This window comes from Euprymna scolopes, chromosome 7 (genome assembly GCF_053919585.1).
Source record: "Euprymna scolopes isolate OS-2025 chromosome 7, ASM5391958v1, whole genome shotgun sequence".
Classification (NCBI taxonomy): domain Eukaryota; kingdom Metazoa; phylum Mollusca; class Cephalopoda; order Sepiida; family Sepiolidae; genus Euprymna; species Euprymna scolopes.
The window spans coordinates 119,132,600-119,152,631 of NC_136488.1; the positions used below are offsets into that span (position 1 = coordinate 119,132,600).

Sequence of the window (20,032 nt, forward strand, 5' to 3'; positions counted from 1 at the left end):
GACTATGCATGCTTCACTTGTTTTAAAGAGTTCATTTATTTTTAAACACAAGTAGTGCTGATTCTTAATTTAGAAGAAAACTAGCCGGTATGAGACGGCCATCTGAGGAATATCGATAATTACTCAAAAATAAAAAAAATAAACAAAATAAACAAAATACTGGTAGATATTTTTGGGTGGGTTTCTATCAGTATTTTGTTTAATTTTCGATTTTTTGAACGAGTATCGAGACTCCCCAGATAGTCATCTCATGTCAGACATTTTATTTTCTTTTTAACTTAAGCACTCAGCATTACTTGTGTTTTGAAATATACGCTTTAAAATAAGTTAAAACATAAACACATTATCCAGATAGGTAGAAGAGTAACTTATCTTATATCTGGTAAATATTTATTTGTTATATATTTATTCGTTTTGTTGTCTATACTGCAAAATTCCCATCTAATTAAACTGCCAGGTGTTATCTTCTTGGGTTTCTGAAAAAAAAAAAAAATTGTCCGAACTTCAGCCAATTTCCAACTGTGGTTAAAATTTGATCGCTGTATTTGTCGAATAGCGGGGACACCTCACGTTCCTGGGACAAATATCTTAAACATCTGGGATAATATTTTATTACATGTTTTGTTTTTTTTTCCTTTTTTATTTTTACATTCTTAAGTTTTTATGTGCTGGTTTTTTTTTTTTTTTTTTTTTTTTGTTCAGCTTTTATTATCAAGTTTTCTTTTATTTTTCAAACGTTTGTATTTTACTACAGCAAAGAAACAAACGTATATGGGAATCTTTACGCACATGCGAGCAATAAAAGTGCTTATAAGTTAAAAGTAGATACTAGTGTGACTGCTGATCGGAGACAGCTGGTGGCGACGGCGGCGGCGGGGGTGGAAGAAGACGATTCGAAGAAAGAAACTTAACAACAACAACAACAACAACAGAGTACCAAAACAAAACAAACAACGACAACAAACCTAAAAAAAACAATAAGAATAAAAAACAACAAAAACAAAACAAAACAACGTACATAGTTTTAAAACGTGTTAAATGTGTATTTATCAGAGGAAAGTGTTTAAGTCGAACCTAGACTGCATTCTCCTTCCCGACCACGACCAGTGTTTCATTTCATCACATTCAGACACCCGAGGCTGTTTAATCTCGTTGAAGAGAGAGAGAGAGAGAGAGAGAGAGAGAGAGAGAGAGAGAGAGAGAGAGAGAGAGAGAGACGGACAAGTATCAAACGGGTTACAGTTGATTCTCAGTGTTTGTTTTGTCTGCTACATTTTGCCTAGTTTTCTCGCTGTCTTTTTCGTCCCTTTTGCTAAAACTGTCCTATTGAAGTTTTACTGTCATTTTATAGCAGTTTTGCTCATATTCGATATTTTTTACGCTCCATTTATTTTACTATTGTTAAATAAATATATATAAAATAATTGAAACCGAATATATCTTACATCTCAAAAAAAAAAAAAAAAAAGTAAAGTACCTGTTCTTTTGGAATTTACTTGGAATAAAATCATACCGAACAACAACAACAAAACAAAGCTGAAGAAAAACATCGACGCTGGACTTAAGGAAACATTCATTTTGTTTTACCCAAACTTTGGATATTTCACTCAGTTAAGAAAATGACGGAAAACACAAACGGAACAGCCGATAACCACACGAGTGAGAACCTCTCACCTTTCTTGAAAGGAAAATATGAACATATTTTTCATCTTCTTTACGGTGAGTTATCTTATTTTATGTCAGCATGGTTACCCGGCGTTGCCCGGGGGCATGGGTAACAAAATAAACAGCAGTTAAAAAGTTTGTGTGAAGCATCTCTCTCTTAAAACTTCTGCCTGTTTTCGAACTCCCCATCTACAGATATCTCCATTCTCTTCCCCCATCGTACAAGCCGTTCTCACTCTTTCTATCCCTAACGCCCTCCTTTCTCTGGTCACCTAAAAAAATAAGATATTAAAAAAAAATCTCCCTAAATGTCTATCTCCTTCCCGACTACTTTTCTTCCTGTTGATCCATGAAAGAATGAATATTTAAAAATGAAATGTGCCCGTATTTCGTCCAAGTTAATACTGAAAAGACTGCGTTTTCTCGGTGTAACATGTATAGTTTCTTACTTTTAGATGGACATACACAAAACACAAATTACTGCTTTTTATATGATGCATCTTATTTATTTATTTTTTTTTTTTACATTTTCATTCCAAGCAAGGCACAGTGCCATTTGGTGTAGGGGGCTACTATCAGGGACATACTATGAAGGGAGTTGAACAGCAAGACGTCTGTTAACATTACACTTGAACTTCTGTATGTCAGTACAGTTGGGGAAGCAGGAACCCGGAAGGAAATTCCAAGTCTAGCAGTTTTGAGAAAGAAACTCTTAGAGTAGAAGGTTTTCTTACATGTGAAGATCTCTACTGTGTAGAGGCTGGACTTTGCTGCTGGTCAAGTTTTTCGGGGATATTTACGTCGAGGGGGGTACAAGGGCTTCTGGTTCGTTGGAGCATCCAGCATTAAAATACTCGTCAAACAGGCAGAGGGACGTAACATTTCGTTGATGGGACAGTGGTTGAAGCTTAGATGACAGTTCAGGAATTATCAGGTTGGTGACTTTCTTTTGAACCTTGTCCAAAAGTGAAAGACTAGTAGCAGATGCACTAGCCCAAATGTGACCACACTACTCCATACATGGGCGGACGGTGGCCTTGTAGAGGTACAGGATACTTTCAGGTGTAAGGAACTTTCTAGCATGGTAGAAATAGACAATCTTCCTTGCAGCAGCCTTAGCAATGCCCTCGATGTATCTGTTCCAACTGATGTTTCCTGTGAACGTTAAGCAGAGGAGTTTGAACAAAGTACTTTCAGCTAATGTATCTTTAGTCATGGCTATTGGTAGTTGAGAAGGTTTCTTGTAATTATTAAAGGAAACGAACTTAGTTTTGGCGGTATTAAACGTTATCATTCACTTTTGATCCCATTTCACTACAGACTGGAGGTCTTCATCTATGGTTTCCGACATTACCTTGGTTCATTTGTTTTCCTCTCGTGCCTATTATAGAGCGTGGTGTCGTCAGCAAATATACCCATCTCATAGACTATTTTATCCGAGAGGGCATTTATGAATATCAGGAATAAAGGTCACAGGGTCGACCTAAAGGTACACCCGCATTTATATCATATTGTTTAGATGTATGACTATCGAGGACAACTTGGATTCTTCTGTTATTTAGGAAGAATTTAATTATATTAAGTTTTCGTTCCAGTAATACCATAGGATCTGATTTTCCTGAGAAGACCATTGTGCCATACCCTGTCAAAAGCCTAAGATATATCTAGGGCTACTGCTCTTCCCTCTCCTGCCTTACGTAGTGAATGGTATATGCTTTACATATATACATATATATTACAGTTAGAATATCTGCAGTAGAACGGGCTTGCATACATCCATATTGATGATAAGACATCTTATTTTGATTTGCGATTAAATTAAGTAGGGTTTAGCTAGGAGCAAAGTGTAGTGTCACTTTCAGTAAAGAAAAACTCCTTCTAGCCGGCAGCAAATTTTATTTTTGTTTTAATCCAGAGTGCCCGTTTGAGATAGTCGATTTTCGTCAAATTACAACTTGACCATGTGTTTAACTTTGCCTCCCCCCGTGGTGATGTCGTTGTTGCGAGGCATGGTGGTGGTGGGGGGTTTGGGAGTGAGCAGAGACAGGGGTTCTCAACTCGAAAGTAACGTGGAGAATTAGAACGAGAGATTAACGAAACCTACTGTCGACACTAACATCCTAAATCCCTTCCAATCTGTAATAACGGTTGTCAACTAGGAGCTTACTCATTGTAAACACACCAATATAATTTTTTTAATCATAAATAATCCAATTTTAATTACATTTCCAAAATATGACTATTTCTAAGCTGCAAGTGACAGGGGAAATTTATTTCTTCATTCGTTTCCTTTCTTCACGGTCACATCTAAATATAAATGAAAGTCGAAATTATCAGAATGTTAACGTTTCTCTATTAAAATGAATATATAAAAAGGTATTGTCTCGTGTTTACAGCGATTTATTTCAAATAATAAAACTATAACGAGACGGCAAAGTCACATAGCATATATATATATATATATATATATATATATATATATATATATATATATATATATAGAGAGAGAGAGAGAGAGAGAGAGAAGGGGAGGGGAAAGCCTATTAAACTGCGGCACATTCTCTTTTGTCCCACAAAGAATTCCCTTTTATGCAGTTGGGAGAAGTGTATAAAAATATAAATGTTAAATTAGAAAAAAAAAAAATATTGATATATCTGTTTTTGGAAGGAGCAAAATTTAGCGGGGGGGGGGAGGGGAAACGCTAAAAGCAGGGTTTTATTTTATTTAATAAAATGTTGGTTCCTCGGGCCGGGATCAAAGTTTAGTATCTGTTCTGCAGATGCTGCACTTAAGGTAATTAGTCCCAGTAAATGGAGGGTAAACCCTCTATACTGGGACAATTATTATTTTTGGTAATCAGAGTGCCCTCATTTTGCCTACTTTTAGGAGAGCTGGTTTTTACCCCACATTAAAAACGGCCTTGTGCCTAATTTGCTTTGGTGGGGAAGCAAATAAATACAATAAAATGTTGGTTTTGTTTGTAATATAGTAATTCTACACAGCTGACAAAACGTTCTTACAACGTTGGAAACACATTGCATTTTCGCTGTGTGAATATGGAGTGTTTGCGACATTATTTTCACATTGCAATCAATTATTTTCCTGGGTCCAATTCCTTATGAACGATATTTTTGAGTGGAAAAATCTCACAATGGTCAAACAACATGACAATGCAATTTCTTTGTCTAACAATATGTCCAGAAATATATTACAAAGTTTTAACATTCCTAAAATCAAAAAACACTAATTCAGATGATAAATACACATGCAAATATCCGTTTGGCATTTATATTCTGTTTAATGCAATGCATTAGCAGCGTCATTTTTAATTTGTGTGAGTTTTTTTCTGACACAGTTTCAAAATTCTACGAATGAGAAATAAATTTGCTTTTTTCGCTTCATTATATATATATATATATATATATATATACATATATATATATATGCATATATATGTATATATTTATATATATATATATATATATATATATAGATAGATAGAGAGAAAGAGAGAGAGAGAGAGCAGTATAGTTATTCTTTTATATATAATACGAATAAGATTATTATTTTAAATTTCTACCCGGTCTGACGGAACAAGAACAATATATTTCCGAAGGTTAAATGAAAAATTCAATTACAAAATCCTGTGTAGATTTTCGAGTTTAACATAAAGATTCCCAAATTTGAAAAGATGAACCCGAAGAAGGCAGGGAGGTACCTCGTCCGAAATAACAAACAATATGAGGATATGTAGTAGCTGAGATATTTAGCTCTTCCCCACGGCAAGAACTGTGACATCAGGGTCAGAAATTAGGGATTGAGAAGTCAGCGCCCCAGAGTATAGGCACTCTCACCCGCAAAAAGTGTCTTGGCAACCCCGTCGGTAAGAGTGCCTCAGGCGAACTAGCCTCTTCTCAAAGAGAGAAAATAAAGCTTGGAAAGGTGGATATCCTCGAACTGCACAGGAGCAGCATTATACCGTAATCCATAGAAACCAGATTAGAGGAATGGTCTCTGTTGATTTTGGAGGCCGAGGATAAAAATCCCTAGTCGTCTTGATGGGAATACTAGTTGAAGAAGAATAAGAATAAGAATAAGAATACAACAGCAACAAAAAAGAGCGAGACAAAATAATCAAGTAGAGTGAAGGAAGAAGGAAAGACCGATGAACTGACCAGACCGCAGCCGAATAAGTGCGAAGAGAACTGGGACCCTGGTGAGGCTTATTGTCACTCAAATCCTAGCAAAGACCAATAGCTGCTGCCAACGAAAAATCAATGGCAAGTAGCTGTTTAGATGATGCAAATTTATTTGCAAATGGTATTGAAAGAGGAGGAGAGTACTGGAAATCTGGGGAGACTTATTGTCACTCAGCTTCCAGTGAACACCATCGCAATAATAATAATAATAATAATAATAATAATAATAATAATAACGACAACAACAACAACAACAACAACAAGAACAACAACACGGGTATGCTAATGTGCGTTTACAAAGCAGTATATTTGCATAGTTACCGAGTAATGCCGAGAGGACGTTGTAGGGAGTTTAAAGAAAACGGTATGTGAACGTTATTTTTTTAAACGCCTATAAAAGCTAGCAACATTATTTTTATTTGATGGACAAATATTTATCTTGAACATCGCTGTTGATGTTCCTTTCATACTTATTAAGAAACCGTGTCTTAATTGGTCAATTGGGGCCCCTCTGTTACTGGAGGTTTTCACATTTCATTTTGAGTAGAGATTCCCCTGGTTTCCTGTTCACGCCAGGCATGCCAGCTATGGCGTACAACCAAGCACCTGACACCAATTGAATGCATCCACACCAGAGCCTTACACCATCCTATTCCTGTGAATATACGCACAATCTTTCAAGACTATAATATAAACTTAGAATCAAAAGTATTTTTCTTATCTCATCTATAGTTATAATAGCAACTTGTCTACAATTAATTGCCTGCAATTATTTGTTTATAATATATGACGTACTTAAATAACCCAAACGGTTTACTATGTTTTGAAACATACAAAATAAGCAAAAGTAAAGGGCGTTTTGAAGAAACGAATTATTGTGTTGTGGTATTGGTTCAAAGCAATCCAACGATTGGACGCATAACGTAAAAAAAAAAAAAAAATACAAAAACATATGTTACGTGAGACTGAATACCTTCCTCTGACAACGTAATGATGAACTAAAGCCTTATTTGGGCCTTAGTGTTCTATGAAGTATTCCCAAAGTTATGCCATTAAAAAACCTTAATAATTCGCAACACAATTGCTGAATTTTGTAGTCAAAGAGCATCAGATCAATGCATCATATTTGGAAAAATCGAAGGTTAAAATATCGTCAAACTTTCTACGCTGACCAAACCTTTGAAGATCATACAAAATGTGAATAAATTAGTGTATTTTTACAATCAGCAGAACATGAGTTATCGTCAAAAGTGTGACTTTCACCTTTTTTGTAACTTTTGACCTAGATCTCCTCAAATAAAATCTGTTATAAGTTAGAACATGACCGATATTTTTTATCATGTTTGGTGACGTTTGATCAAACAATATGGACGCTTGGCTGTATGCAAACAAAAGGATGGAACTTTACTGCAAACATAACATGCACTTGCCGAGGGCAAAAAAAAAAAAAACTTCTGTAAATTTTATGATCTATATGAATAGAATATCACGTTTGCATGTATGACGTATGGATTGTATGAACACACATAATTTTATCAGTTGAACGGCTACAGACTTGAAATTTGGTTTTCAGACACAACTTGATAAGGCGTACATAGTGATGTGGGTAGGGACGTTGTCAGTGATCAAGGTGATGTCCGAGATCACACAGTGTACTCTGCATAGTTTTATTAAAGTCAATCTTGATGCGGTAAACAAGTTTGTTTTTATGGTTTTCCGTCTTCCTGGCGTTGAATTTTGAATCTTATTTATGCCTTTCCTATTTATCTTTCTTATTTATCACTTTGCATTCGTGTGGACAAACAACGGGGTTCTCTGCTAATCTTCTATAATATAAATCTCATATGTCTGATTAAATGTATGTATGTATGTTTGTGTGTCTACCGAAAACTTTCGACAGAGGCGAAGAATTTTCACAAGATCTTTTGAAGCGTGGCCCTTCGGACAACAAAGATAGAAAAATTGGCCAAAAGCATTAATTCCTTCACCCTCAACTGGACACTTTTCTACAGGGAGGGGTTGCATTTTTTGCCGATATTTTCGAAGTCATCCCCTCTTTTCGATCATCTAGCTTTAAGTCAAACCTTCGCCACTTCCGGTTTGGCGATGGGCGCAACAGCAAACACGTCAGGTTTTATTTTTTCACGTTTTTTTCTTCCTTCACGCTAAGGGTTCGAGCCTGTCTGCCTACTACCGCCTTATTTTATTTATTTTTTTTTGCTCAATACACACCTCTAAACACCCGGAAAACGCCGGGCACCCAGGCTAGTATAGTATGAAAAGACCGCATTTTTTCACGAACAGCGTGATGTGAAACAGTGTGGATGTGGATGACATTAAATCAGTGACAGGTGTTTCGTTGCATTCCCGCTGCTGGTGGGCCTGGCGTGACATTAAAGCCAACCCAAAGTTGAATGTGGGAAATCTTTTATGGCAGAATAGCACAAATAGACAAAGAAGTATTTTTTCCAAAGTAAAGAAAGAATACCATTTTTTTTGTTCATATACGGGACTGAGCATAAATATATACAGCATTTAAAGTGGATATTGCTTTGCTATGTTATTGTTGGTGTGTGTGATCTGATGTACCTACGACTTTCTTGAGGTTTTTTAAACTTAGGGATCTTTAAATAAAACTCGCGAACTTATACGGAATTTCGAACTGTACCTTTTAGTTAATCCACGGAACTAGACTGTTTTCGTTCTATTAGCTATGAAGGTCGGTGCTTACATCGACCAAAATATTGTGAAAATGACTACAAAGATGAGAATACCAATTCTAATAAAAACAGCCTGAATAGTTTCTACTCTCAACATTAAATACTTTTATATCCCTCTCCGCATTTCCTTAAAATTAGCAACTGCCTATATAAATCTATTTACATTATTACATAATTATATGGAGTTTATTTGTCATTCGTTATCAGCCTCGTTTCAAAGTCCTCCCCTGTTAATCTGTTTCTCGAATCTCTGCAGTTGTTTCTTTAGTACTTTCTCTCTTGAATGTTTGAAATTCACTATTTTAATATAAATTCTTCCACTAAACAATGTTTCTGAATGCTGTAGCATAGAATTTAACTTCGTTTACTTAAAACCAGGATTGGTTTATATTCCACCATTTACCCCTCTTCCACAATTATAGCTAACGAAAGTAGTTTTGATTTTGTTTTCCTGTTTGTTTTGTTGTTTGTTTAATTTGTTTTAAGCTCATAACAAATAATTGAAAAAGCTCGAATACAAATACGCGATAAACGTCACTTCCAACATTTCGAAGTAAGCAATATTAAAGCTGTTTTATTTCAACATTCTACCACACGCAAAAATTATGTTTTACATAATGTCATATCGATCTAATTTCTGTTTTTAATTAAAACAAGCTTTTAATCAACGTTTCTATTAGAAATGTTCGTACCTTTTCTTGTTTTCATTTTGTAATATAAAGCCATTGATTTTTTCTCGTTTTACATTCGAGTTAATCAATTGATTTTGTTGAACCCCGTTTTCTCTCTCCATAGTGCTTACGGATATGATTCGATAAGGTACATAAAATTATTCAGATAAAGACGTCGGCAGTAACCAGAGCAGATTATGCGTCTAAGAAAAGCACCCAATGTACTCTGATTAGTTCAATTGAAACCACAAGGGCTCTCATCAGTTCAACAAGCAAACTTTTTTGTGATTTGTGTTTATATTTTTTTGCGTCTTCATCTTTGTTTTGACTCTCAATTGAGTAGCTCTTGATATCTTATATGCTTCTATATAGAGTAGTGTGGTTCTCAGTTGATTAACTGTGTCATCAGTTTGATTCCTGGGCAACACCAGGTACCTTGGTCTTAAAGATTAAGAATCACAGTTAATTGGATAAAACTAGTCAGAGTGCACTGCTTGTTCTCGGACTGTACACTGACGTCCCAACCTACACTAATTTGTACAGTATAGAGAAAAACAAAACTGAAATCTTGGTAGGATCCCCATAATTCCAGTAATGATACGAACTACCAAGCTAATCATAAAGAAATGAAAAAAGTATTTGGCGAATATATCCGGTAAACGAAATGAAACAGAAATCCAAACAATTGCGTTTCAACGAATTATTTGATTTTCTTTGTTGAAATCTCTGAAATAGGGGCTAAGTGTCCGGTATTCGGCAGAATGACCCATTCCTGGCAAAAAAAAAAAAAAAAAAAAAAAAAAAACCAACAAAAAACAAAAAACAAACAAACTGAATTATGAAAGATTAAGAATTATTATCCTATTAAAATAGTGATTATTTTTCGAATATCTACGTAGAATCTGACGTTTAAACCAAATAAGGTTCTGTTTTCAGTTACTGGTCCACATGTCATAGAAATAGATAACACAATATCGTTTTTATATAGATTTTTCCCAATCTACATCCAACAACTGATTTTCCTTTTGGGATATTTCCCCGCAAGGATCCATGACGCAGTGAATAAAGTACTTGCTAAAATTTAGTTATAAGTAGGGCTCTAACAACAGCATATTCTTTTCATTGTTTTAACTCTCGAGTGTGCATCCGTTGATATCTTATTAACTTTTATATAGAGTGATGTGGTACTCGGTTGATTAACTGTGCCTAACTACGTGTGATATATACTCGAGAGACAAAACAATGATAAGAATATGCTGTTATCATAGCCCTAGTTATAAGTTACACTCTTCGGGAGTGGCGGCGAAACTCAAACTATAATTACGAATTATTTAGGACTTTTACCCAGTCATGGCTGACGGAACTATAGCATGATGCAACCGTGGATAAAACAAAGGGTTCCGTTCGAAATTCAGTGCAGGTTCTAGAGTTCGACAGAAAGATTCCAGAGTTCGGGAATATACACATGAAAAAAGTCGGAAGTTACATCGGCCGAAACGTTGTGAAAATAACACTTAAGATAAGAACAATAGGCTGAATAATCCAAATAATAAATATTAATAAAATGATGTAAAAATGTTCCTGATTTTCATCGTTTCTCAAGCTTTTTTAGGGGGAAAAATCTCCAATTCAATAACTTCATTTACTTAAACTGATATATGAACACGGAGAAGTATAACAAAAACATTTCTCGTTCTGTGTGTTTCAAGTTTCTCTCCACTCAATACGTTTCATAAAATGGGTCTTGGATGGTCCCTTTCTTAGCCACACGTTCTAAGACCCATAATGCCACCGGAGAGATATATCAATAAGCAGAATCCATGTTAAAGGGTTTACTAAATTATACTCGCATTTCCTGTTCCGTTTTTTCATAAACCATTATTAATCCAATATTAAATTTTACCTTAATGGCACTTTATATCTTCAGGTTAGTAGATAGCTACTAAATGATTTAAATAACCACATTGAAACAATCGACACTATAAGGAGATCGACTAGGTGTTCTTAAGTCTCACGGGCAGGATTTATAGTATTTCTGCAAAATATGCCTTCCAATTTGCTTTCTCGGCATTCTGGTTGAGATGAAAATGAAATGTTATTCGCTAATGATAATTATTGTAAATAATTCTATAAAACTTTTACAAATTTGGGGTTATCTTAAATAGGATAGCCCCTCAAGTAAATGACAGAGATATTTCTAGTTAAGAGTAGGCTAGACAATTTTAAGCATTTGAGACCAAGGATGAGCAACGACACTCATTATCCCCACACTTTTGAATGGTCTTAAATTTGTCCATTATGTATTTTTATATTTTGTGTAAATAAATATTTCAAAGTACAGTATATGTTCTGTCCTTGATGTGGAGCAATCGTTATTTTACACCATCCGCCGTGCCTCTTTTATGGGAATTGAATATTCCCCACATAAAATACGCCCCTTTGTCTAACTTTGTATGCGCGTGAAGGCAAATAGAGACATTATGTCATACTATGTTGGTGCTCAAATTTGTGTTGAATATAAATATTTAACTTTAGTTGAAGATTTGAAAGCGAGGAGATTTTAAGTTGCTAAAATATTTTATCTCAAAACTAAAACAAATAAAATGTTTTAGTCGTGCCTGACAGCAATAACATTCCATAAATAAAAAGTAAACAATCACATTATCGATTTAATGTAAGGAAAAGATAAACAAGTGAAACAAATAGCAATGTTTAAATATCTTAGAATTAATCAGTCCATGGAAAGATCAGCTGGGTTTTTAATCGTGTCGGTATAGCGTTGCATATGTGAAGGCGCTCAATACGACCAAACAACTTTCAACCTTTAAGTCAGAAAAAAATTCGTGCGAATGGATTAAAGTGTGTATATGTTTTTTTTATACTAATGGATCACCGTTCATCAAGGCCAAAAGGCGATTTGAGGATAGGGTTTAATGAGATTGCCAATTAAACAATGTACAATACCGTAGAAGAAGTTGTAAACGATTAGTGGGATCGGCAGAATTTTGATTCGTAAACGACAAAGAAAAGCCCTTCATAATAGTGTTTCGCAAATGAGAATTTTTGAAAAAAAATATTCAGAGTATTTTTGTTTTGTTTTATTTATTATTTTTTATTTGCACAGAGTACGGCATAATCACGTTGACACACCGGTTTCTGCTGGATCACTGAAGTTAAGACATGTTGAACCTGGTCAGTACTGAATTGGTGACAATTTGGGGCTTCCAGGTGCTGTATGTACTCTCCGCTTATCTCGGCATTGTTTCCAGTCGTTTCCTGGACTTCTACTTGTCACTGGACTCAAACAATGCCGATTCAGGTGTTGTTAGGGATTGCGCAACCCTTGCCTCACAATAACATGCGCAGTTGCGCATACAGGGGTATCCTTTGTCTTTCGTGACTGAACGGAGGCATCGAATGTGCACCGAGGACGAAAGAAAAATTATTTCCAGTGGTTGTAGCTAGACGTGTTTTTGCTGTGAATGTTCTACAAAGGACGAACCAGAGATTGGAAATCAATCGAACACCCATTATAACTTTAAAGACAAAGTAGATAAAGACTAGAAACGTCTCTCCTCTGAGAAAGGTTCTGCAAGGGAGAAAAATTTTAAACTCGATTTCGTAGTCTAGACAGGAACGTTGAGAGCAGGGTAGATAAAAAATTGTCACCGACCATCCCTCATTCCTCATGCTTTTCAGAGCATTGTTCTAAATTGATAAAATCTGTTTAGTTTTTTTGTAAATAAAATTAAAATTTTTTGTTTTGCCTTAATCCAGGGCTCCCCTATCTTATCGAATTGACAATCTTGAATATGTACTTAAGGTATTATATTACAGACAACTACTTCCTCGCTCCCAAGATCGCTAAGAAGTAAAAGACGATATATTAATGTCACGTATCCATTCTCCTACACAGACGAATGACGCCATATAATAGACTGTATTCTTTTGTACTAATTAATTAATTTTGTTTAATTTAATTTAATTAACTGCGTTAATAATAAGATATAATTGCAATTATATTCAATACAATTATTATACTAGCGAGGGGGCGGCGCCCGGCCATGCCGAGTCTAAAATGCACCTAAATATATTTTAATTCATCCAGATTTTGTATTTATCATTACAAAGTCAATTCTTCATTGAATATTATATTGTACCTGCCACACAAAAAACTACTATTTAATTTATATAGATTGATGATATATTGTTGTGCTGAAGTGAATACTGACGTAAGCCGATCACCTGCGTGCGCAAAGTTTCAATTCTGCATTTGACTTATGGATGTTCGCAATAGTCACAAGCCCCTCCTGTTATTAGCCGAAAGAATTGGGAAGCAAGCAATAGAATAAAACTTATCAAAATGCCATAAGATAATAAGGTATATGAATTAACTTTATTATAGACTAGCAGTTCAGCCCGGCTTTGCTCGGACCCTATGTACTGTTCATAACTTTATATATATATATATATATATATATATATATATATATATATATATATATATATATATATAAGTTTGACTTATGTCCAAGTAACCTACATCTAAAATTTCATATGTTTAGACCCAAAATTGGCGGAGGAGTTTGGTAGAGTCTGCAAAAGTGAACTCTTTCAACTTTGACCTCTTCGTAGCCACATATTCGCCCCAAAACTTCTAAAAAAGATTGCTGCATGTCTGATTTGCAAATGTTTAGACACAAAATTGGCTGAATAGTTTGCTAGAGACCGCAAAGGTCAAATCTTTTGAACTTTGCCACCTTGGCAGTCAAATTTTCGTCCAAAAGCCGATTAAAAAGCTTGCCCTATATCTAAATATACTTCATGTGAAAATTCCAAACCTTAGCTGAATAATTTGGTAGAGACCGCAGAGGTCAATTTGTTTTTAAATTTGACCCCAATTTTGACCCCTTAACATTTATAGTTTTGGGTTCAAATCAAGTCAAAATGTTTGATCCATATCATAAAATTTCAAGTGTTCAGACACAAAATTGGCGGAGGAGTTTGGTGGATTTTTTAAAGGTCAAATCGTTGAACTTTGACCCCATGACAGCTAAATTTCTGGCCGAAAAACGATTAAAAAGATTTTCCCAAACCTCAATGCCCTCTATGTCAAATCTCGAGTCTGTAGACTGAAAATTGACAGAGTAGTTTTGTAGGGAAATGTACACATACAGACAGACAATTTCACTTTTTATAGATATACAGATTGATTATAACCATGCCTGCTTTTACCATAAAAAATAACATAATAATACACCATGTTTGTATATTTATACATGCATATCTGTCCTTAAATCAGAATCTGTATATGTGCGATATTAGTGACTTCTTGCACACCCACACACCAGAACAAGATAGATTTACTACAAAGTAAATGACAATATATTAAAGCCATGTTCTACATAAATCAGTGACGCAATGACCATTGTTTATTAACTTTTTAGGGTGGCCGCACAAAGTAAGCGAACAAGAGAAAAAAAAAATAAGTTAGGAAACAAGCGGATGCAGCCAGTTCCAGTCGCTAAGCTAAGATACAATCGAGTGTATTACATTTCTCCACGTTAAAAAACGACCCTGGTGTCTAACTCTGTCCCGTGGGGAGGCATAGTACATAGGTACATTTCCTGTTGAAAGTAAATATATTTTGGAGAGGGACTGGCTGCTTAGGAGACCGATGATGACGAGAAAAGTATATCGGTGTGAGACTGACATAACGGGACAACGATCAACAAATAACGTTTGGTTGCTCCTAGCCACGATAGTCTCACACATATCCGAGCTAGCCGTAACTTGTATTGTGTTGTTCATATCATACCGAGACTACTGAAACGATTATCGGACTGAAAATGTGCATCCACTGGTGATGCCCCAATTTTAGAAGTTTGGGGTTTGTAAGAATGAAACATCTTTATAAAAATTAATTGTCAATTGTGCATTTTAGTTATCTGAAAAAGTGTGTGAAAACCAAATATCAAATCAATAACTGTTACCGAAGGCAATAAAATTTACTTTTCTATCTACCTACATAATTTCGACGTGTATTTACTGAGTGTAAGGTTTCTTATCAATGTATTTGTTATCGTTACTTTTACTTAGACTAACACGGGTGTTTTCCATTATTTCGCCCGGAGAGTTTGTCGCGAATTTTAGTAAATATAACAAAAAAGTATGGGGTTAATGTAAGCGTAAGTTCGAGGGTGGTTTTCAATTGGATTTTGATAAGCTTCTTCTTCTTCTTCTTCTTCTTCTTCTTCTTCTTCTTCTTCTTCTTCTTCTTCTTATTATTATTATTATTTATTTATTTATTTATTTTTTTTTAATTCTTAAATTTGAGACCAACACTTCGTACAGGCACGATGGAAAACACGCGTTTGGCTAATAAAAATGACGAATAAATACATAAATAATAAATCTTACTATCAATAAACACGCGTTTAACTTATTCAGACAGGTAGAAAAGTAAATTTTCTTGCGTTTGGTAACAGTTATATTATTAAATATTTATTACCTATTAGTTTTAACTATAACGCACCTTTGGCAATAGTATATCACAACCTCTATTAAAACCATAAATTCTGAAGGGTTTTAAGTAAGAAACATTGAAGAACCAAATAAATTTTTGTTATGGCGATAGAAGGTTTGGCAATGCGGACAAAATGTATTCATACGCCTATTTATCATAGACAAAATGTATTCATGCGCCTATTTATCATAGACAAAATGTATTCATGCGCCTATTTATCATAGACAAAATAAACCCGTGAAAGACTTCACAAATTATTTGAAATATATACTAAGCGAAAGTAATAGTGTCGGGACGATTAATCGGAATCGGAATCGGGAGTCGAAAAAATCAGAACTGTTTGGGTATCGGAATCGAATAAAATATATTAAATATTTTAAGATTTATAAAGGATTGGGAATTTAGTACAGAATCAGCAATTGTATGGAAATCGGGAATTTAGTACAGAATCAATAATTGTATTGGGATTGGGAATTCATTAAAGAATCGATAATTGCATCGAAATTAGGAAAATATTGGAATCGTCCCATCACTAATAGATACACATAGAAATACTAAATAATTCTATACAGAAGATTCTACACTTGTTACATACAACCTCCTTTCATTGATAGGCATATGATGAGCTTTCTCAAGAGACACATTTCAACAAATCTTGGACGTGCATAATGCCTAAGCCAAAGAAAAGTATGTATTGTAATTTTCATTGGTCTGATAAATCGGACACGCAAAACATATGATATAGAATAAGAGGGACAGAGTAGCAACCCTAGTTGAAGTCAATGTCTGTAATGACGCTTGCTTAAACAGAGCTGAGAGGAAGAATAGTTCTAAATATCAAGTACGATAGGAAAAATGAAATCAATCTTTTTAATGATCATAGGAGCCACTGGGCCCATGAAAATTAATTTAGAAAACTATTTGGCAAATATAACAGAGCATCAAGTGCAAGAGTAATGCAAACAATTGCACATTAGAGGGCATTTAAGAATACTAAATAGGTCGCTCGGAAATAGCAAGTGAAAAGCTCGCATCCAGTAGGATACCTCATCCTAAAAGGAAAGAAAAGTAAAAAAAAAAAAAAAAAAAAGGAAAAGAAACATATGGGTTGTTAATGCGACTGTCATAGACATTTTACCATTATTTTTAGGTAGCTATTCGTCTTTCTTCAGGGTCAGTGGGTCGGACTAAATGTAGGATCTTTGGGAACAAAAAAAGGCAGGGGCAGAGATTCTGTGTGTTCTATACAATGGAAAGGAACACCTACTGGAAATAATTTAATAGTATGAAAAATGTTTGAGCAACCATCAAACATGGCAGAACCTCCCTATTCTTAGCAAAGTTAATGGGAGATGACATTTACTTGGACGAGTTCATATTAATTTGTGAGTAGGTGGATGGGTGTGTGCAAAATCGTCCACTTCCGTTGACACGTTGACTCGAAATGAAATAACAAAACATAAACAAAAATAAAAAAGGCACTATTTATAAAACAATATTCAACAAATTAGACCTTTCTCTCTCTTTCTCTCTCTCTCTTTCTCTCTCTACATACACACACACACACACATATATATATATATATATATGTTTTTGCTGTGTATTGATATTTAATAAGCAAACTTTTTTTAAATTTATTTAAAAAGAAAATACAACTTTCTTATATATGAGTCATGAAATTGCATTCATCTGCAAAATATCTAGCTAATTTGCATATTCTTTTAAACATTCATTTTAATTAATTCCCTATTACAACTGATTGATTTTTTGAACACATTTTCTCTCTCTCACTCTGTATATATATATATATATATATATATATATATATATATATATATATATATATATATATATATATATAAGTAAATAATGTTCAATAGAATTCGTTCTCCTGATTATAAAAAGATATAATCAAACAAATAAAAAAAAAAAATCTAGAGATCTTTTTATATTGAAATGAAAAATATTATGTTTCCTGAGTTCCACAGACGTTTCGATTCTTCATCGAAATATGTTTATGTAAGAACTACAAATAAACAAAGATGCCGGAGAAAAAAAAAAAAAGAAAGCCATGGAACTCGCAGTTTGATGTCTAAACTTATAAATATTCTTCTCCAACATCACAACACAAACTATATTAATCTATTAATTAACTTTTGTAAGTAAATGCAACCAAATTTTAGATTAGGAGAAAAAACAAACATTAAAAAAATATTGCGCATCGATATATATCCCCAATTTATTGCTTGTGTATTTAATATTCCCTAGAAACGCCAGACAAAGTTGGCTAAACTCGTCTAAGATTGATGGCACACCAGGCCTAGAAATATTAGTGATAATTTTTTGTCACAAATGATATAACACTCTGATCAAGGCGGGTATTTTGCTAGTTTTAATAAAAGAAACTGAACCACCTCGCACCCTGATATTATCTCTCACGTGAAAATATTGCTGCGTGTGAATTATGGTCAATTAGACTAATTACAAGAACGTTTACTCTTCCAGTGACATTCACTTTTTTTTACCCAACTGACTAACAAACTATTCCTGACTTAATTTGTTTGAGAGCAAAGCATGGCAGACGTTCCACCTAAAAAGCGGAACGGAATATACGAAAACTCATTGTCAATCGGCTTTAGTAAAAAAAAAAAGAGAGAAAAAAAAAGAAGAAACCAAACACTAAAAAAACAAAAAAAAAAAAAACAAAACAAAAAAAACAAAACAAAAACTGTAACGTTTATGGAGAAAAATGAACTATATGTACTTCGACAGGTGAAATATAGCCTGTAGATTAAATGTTCTAATATAATCTTAATTAAAATTACTAACAAAATTACCCCCCTCTGATCACATATTTTGCTATTATATTTGCTAGTATATATGACGAACGAACATATATTAGACTGCTCCTAAAGGCAGATGTAATTTCTGGGACGATAGTCTCATGACAATAGAGCAGATACTACAATACATCCCCCAAATCAACAACATAAAATAAAAACAAAAGAGGAGATGATGCCTAGGAAAGTACCATTATAACAGCAGAAGATATACTTCATTAATTCCATGAACTGAGCATTCAGACTGAAATAATATAGTAATTCGAATTGTGTAAGAGGTAATGCCCTGGATGATGGTATCATCACAACAGAACAGCTACTACACTATTCTATCCTTATGAATTAGAGATTGAAAGATAGTGCATTAGTCTGAAATAGTATACTATATTGATTTGTGCAATAAAATGTAGTAATATTATAATTTCGTGTTCACATGTATATCAAATGTCAATTCGTAATAGAAGTAATATTAATATAGTTTCCGCTACAGACAGATACCAAATCTCCATTTGTTATACATTTCCATGATTATTGTATGGCGCCAGAAGAATATTCACGATTCTAAATTAGTATTACCAGACAATATAACCTAGTTTATATTAATGGAATTATGTTACCAGCTTCCCGTGTAACTGTACATGAGTGGTTCTCGCATCGACGTGACTTTTCTTTTACAAAAAAGTCACATTATTATAGTCTATCTACTATTAATTAGTTAGCTATTGAAATAAACAAATGCAATAAAGTTGATTACTCAGAACTAATACATATATATATATATATATATATATATATATATATATATATATATATATATATACATGCACGCGCGCGCACACGCACACATATAAACACAAGAGTATAATACAATGCTCTTTGTGTAAATAAATAGGGCTTAGGCGTTTAGGCAATGTTTGATCATTGTAATTTCACATGCTCATCTTAGCAGGAGCAAAATAGCGTAACGGTTATAGGCATCGCCTAGGCAGGCGAGTTTGAGGTAGTTGCTAGTTTAGCCGCGCTGAAGATCTTTGGTACAGCGAATAAGTCAATCTGTGGCTGAATTCTACATTTAAAAAGACCAACTATTTGGGGCGGAAGGGGGGGGGCTGTCATTATATTCTTAATATTGAATAAATATACATTCGTTTCTTTTTTTTTTTTTTTTTTTCACTACATGTAAATAAAGTTTTCTTGAATATATATGAGTACGTGTGAGAGTGCATGTATTTTTTTTTAATTTAACTTCAGTAAGTTTTTAAGATCAAGGCGCGCCCTCCTGGAGCTAACACTTGATTCTGTTATGATTTAAATTTATATCCGAGGGCTCTTTTAAGAATAGATGCTGTTCCCTTTATGGGTACTATTTGTATTTCGTTACAGCTTGGTCTTCCAGGGATTGCGTCTAAG

The 20,032-nt window shown here is 34.2% G+C and overlaps 1 protein-coding gene across 1 annotated transcript in view; it reads left to right on the forward strand.

Annotated features, from left to right (window-relative positions):
• Positions 1-890: 890 nt before the first annotated feature.
• The window catches only part of LOC145279914 (calexcitin-2-like), a 359,870-nt gene continuing 340,728 nt past the window's right edge, over positions 891-20,032 (forward strand). The window contains exon 1 of the mRNA XM_080131471.1: positions 891-1,719. Coding sequence (XP_079987597.1) covers positions 1,620-1,719 — 100 coding nt within the window. The 5' untranslated portion in view covers positions 891-1,619. The remainder of the gene's footprint in view (positions 1,720-20,032) is intronic.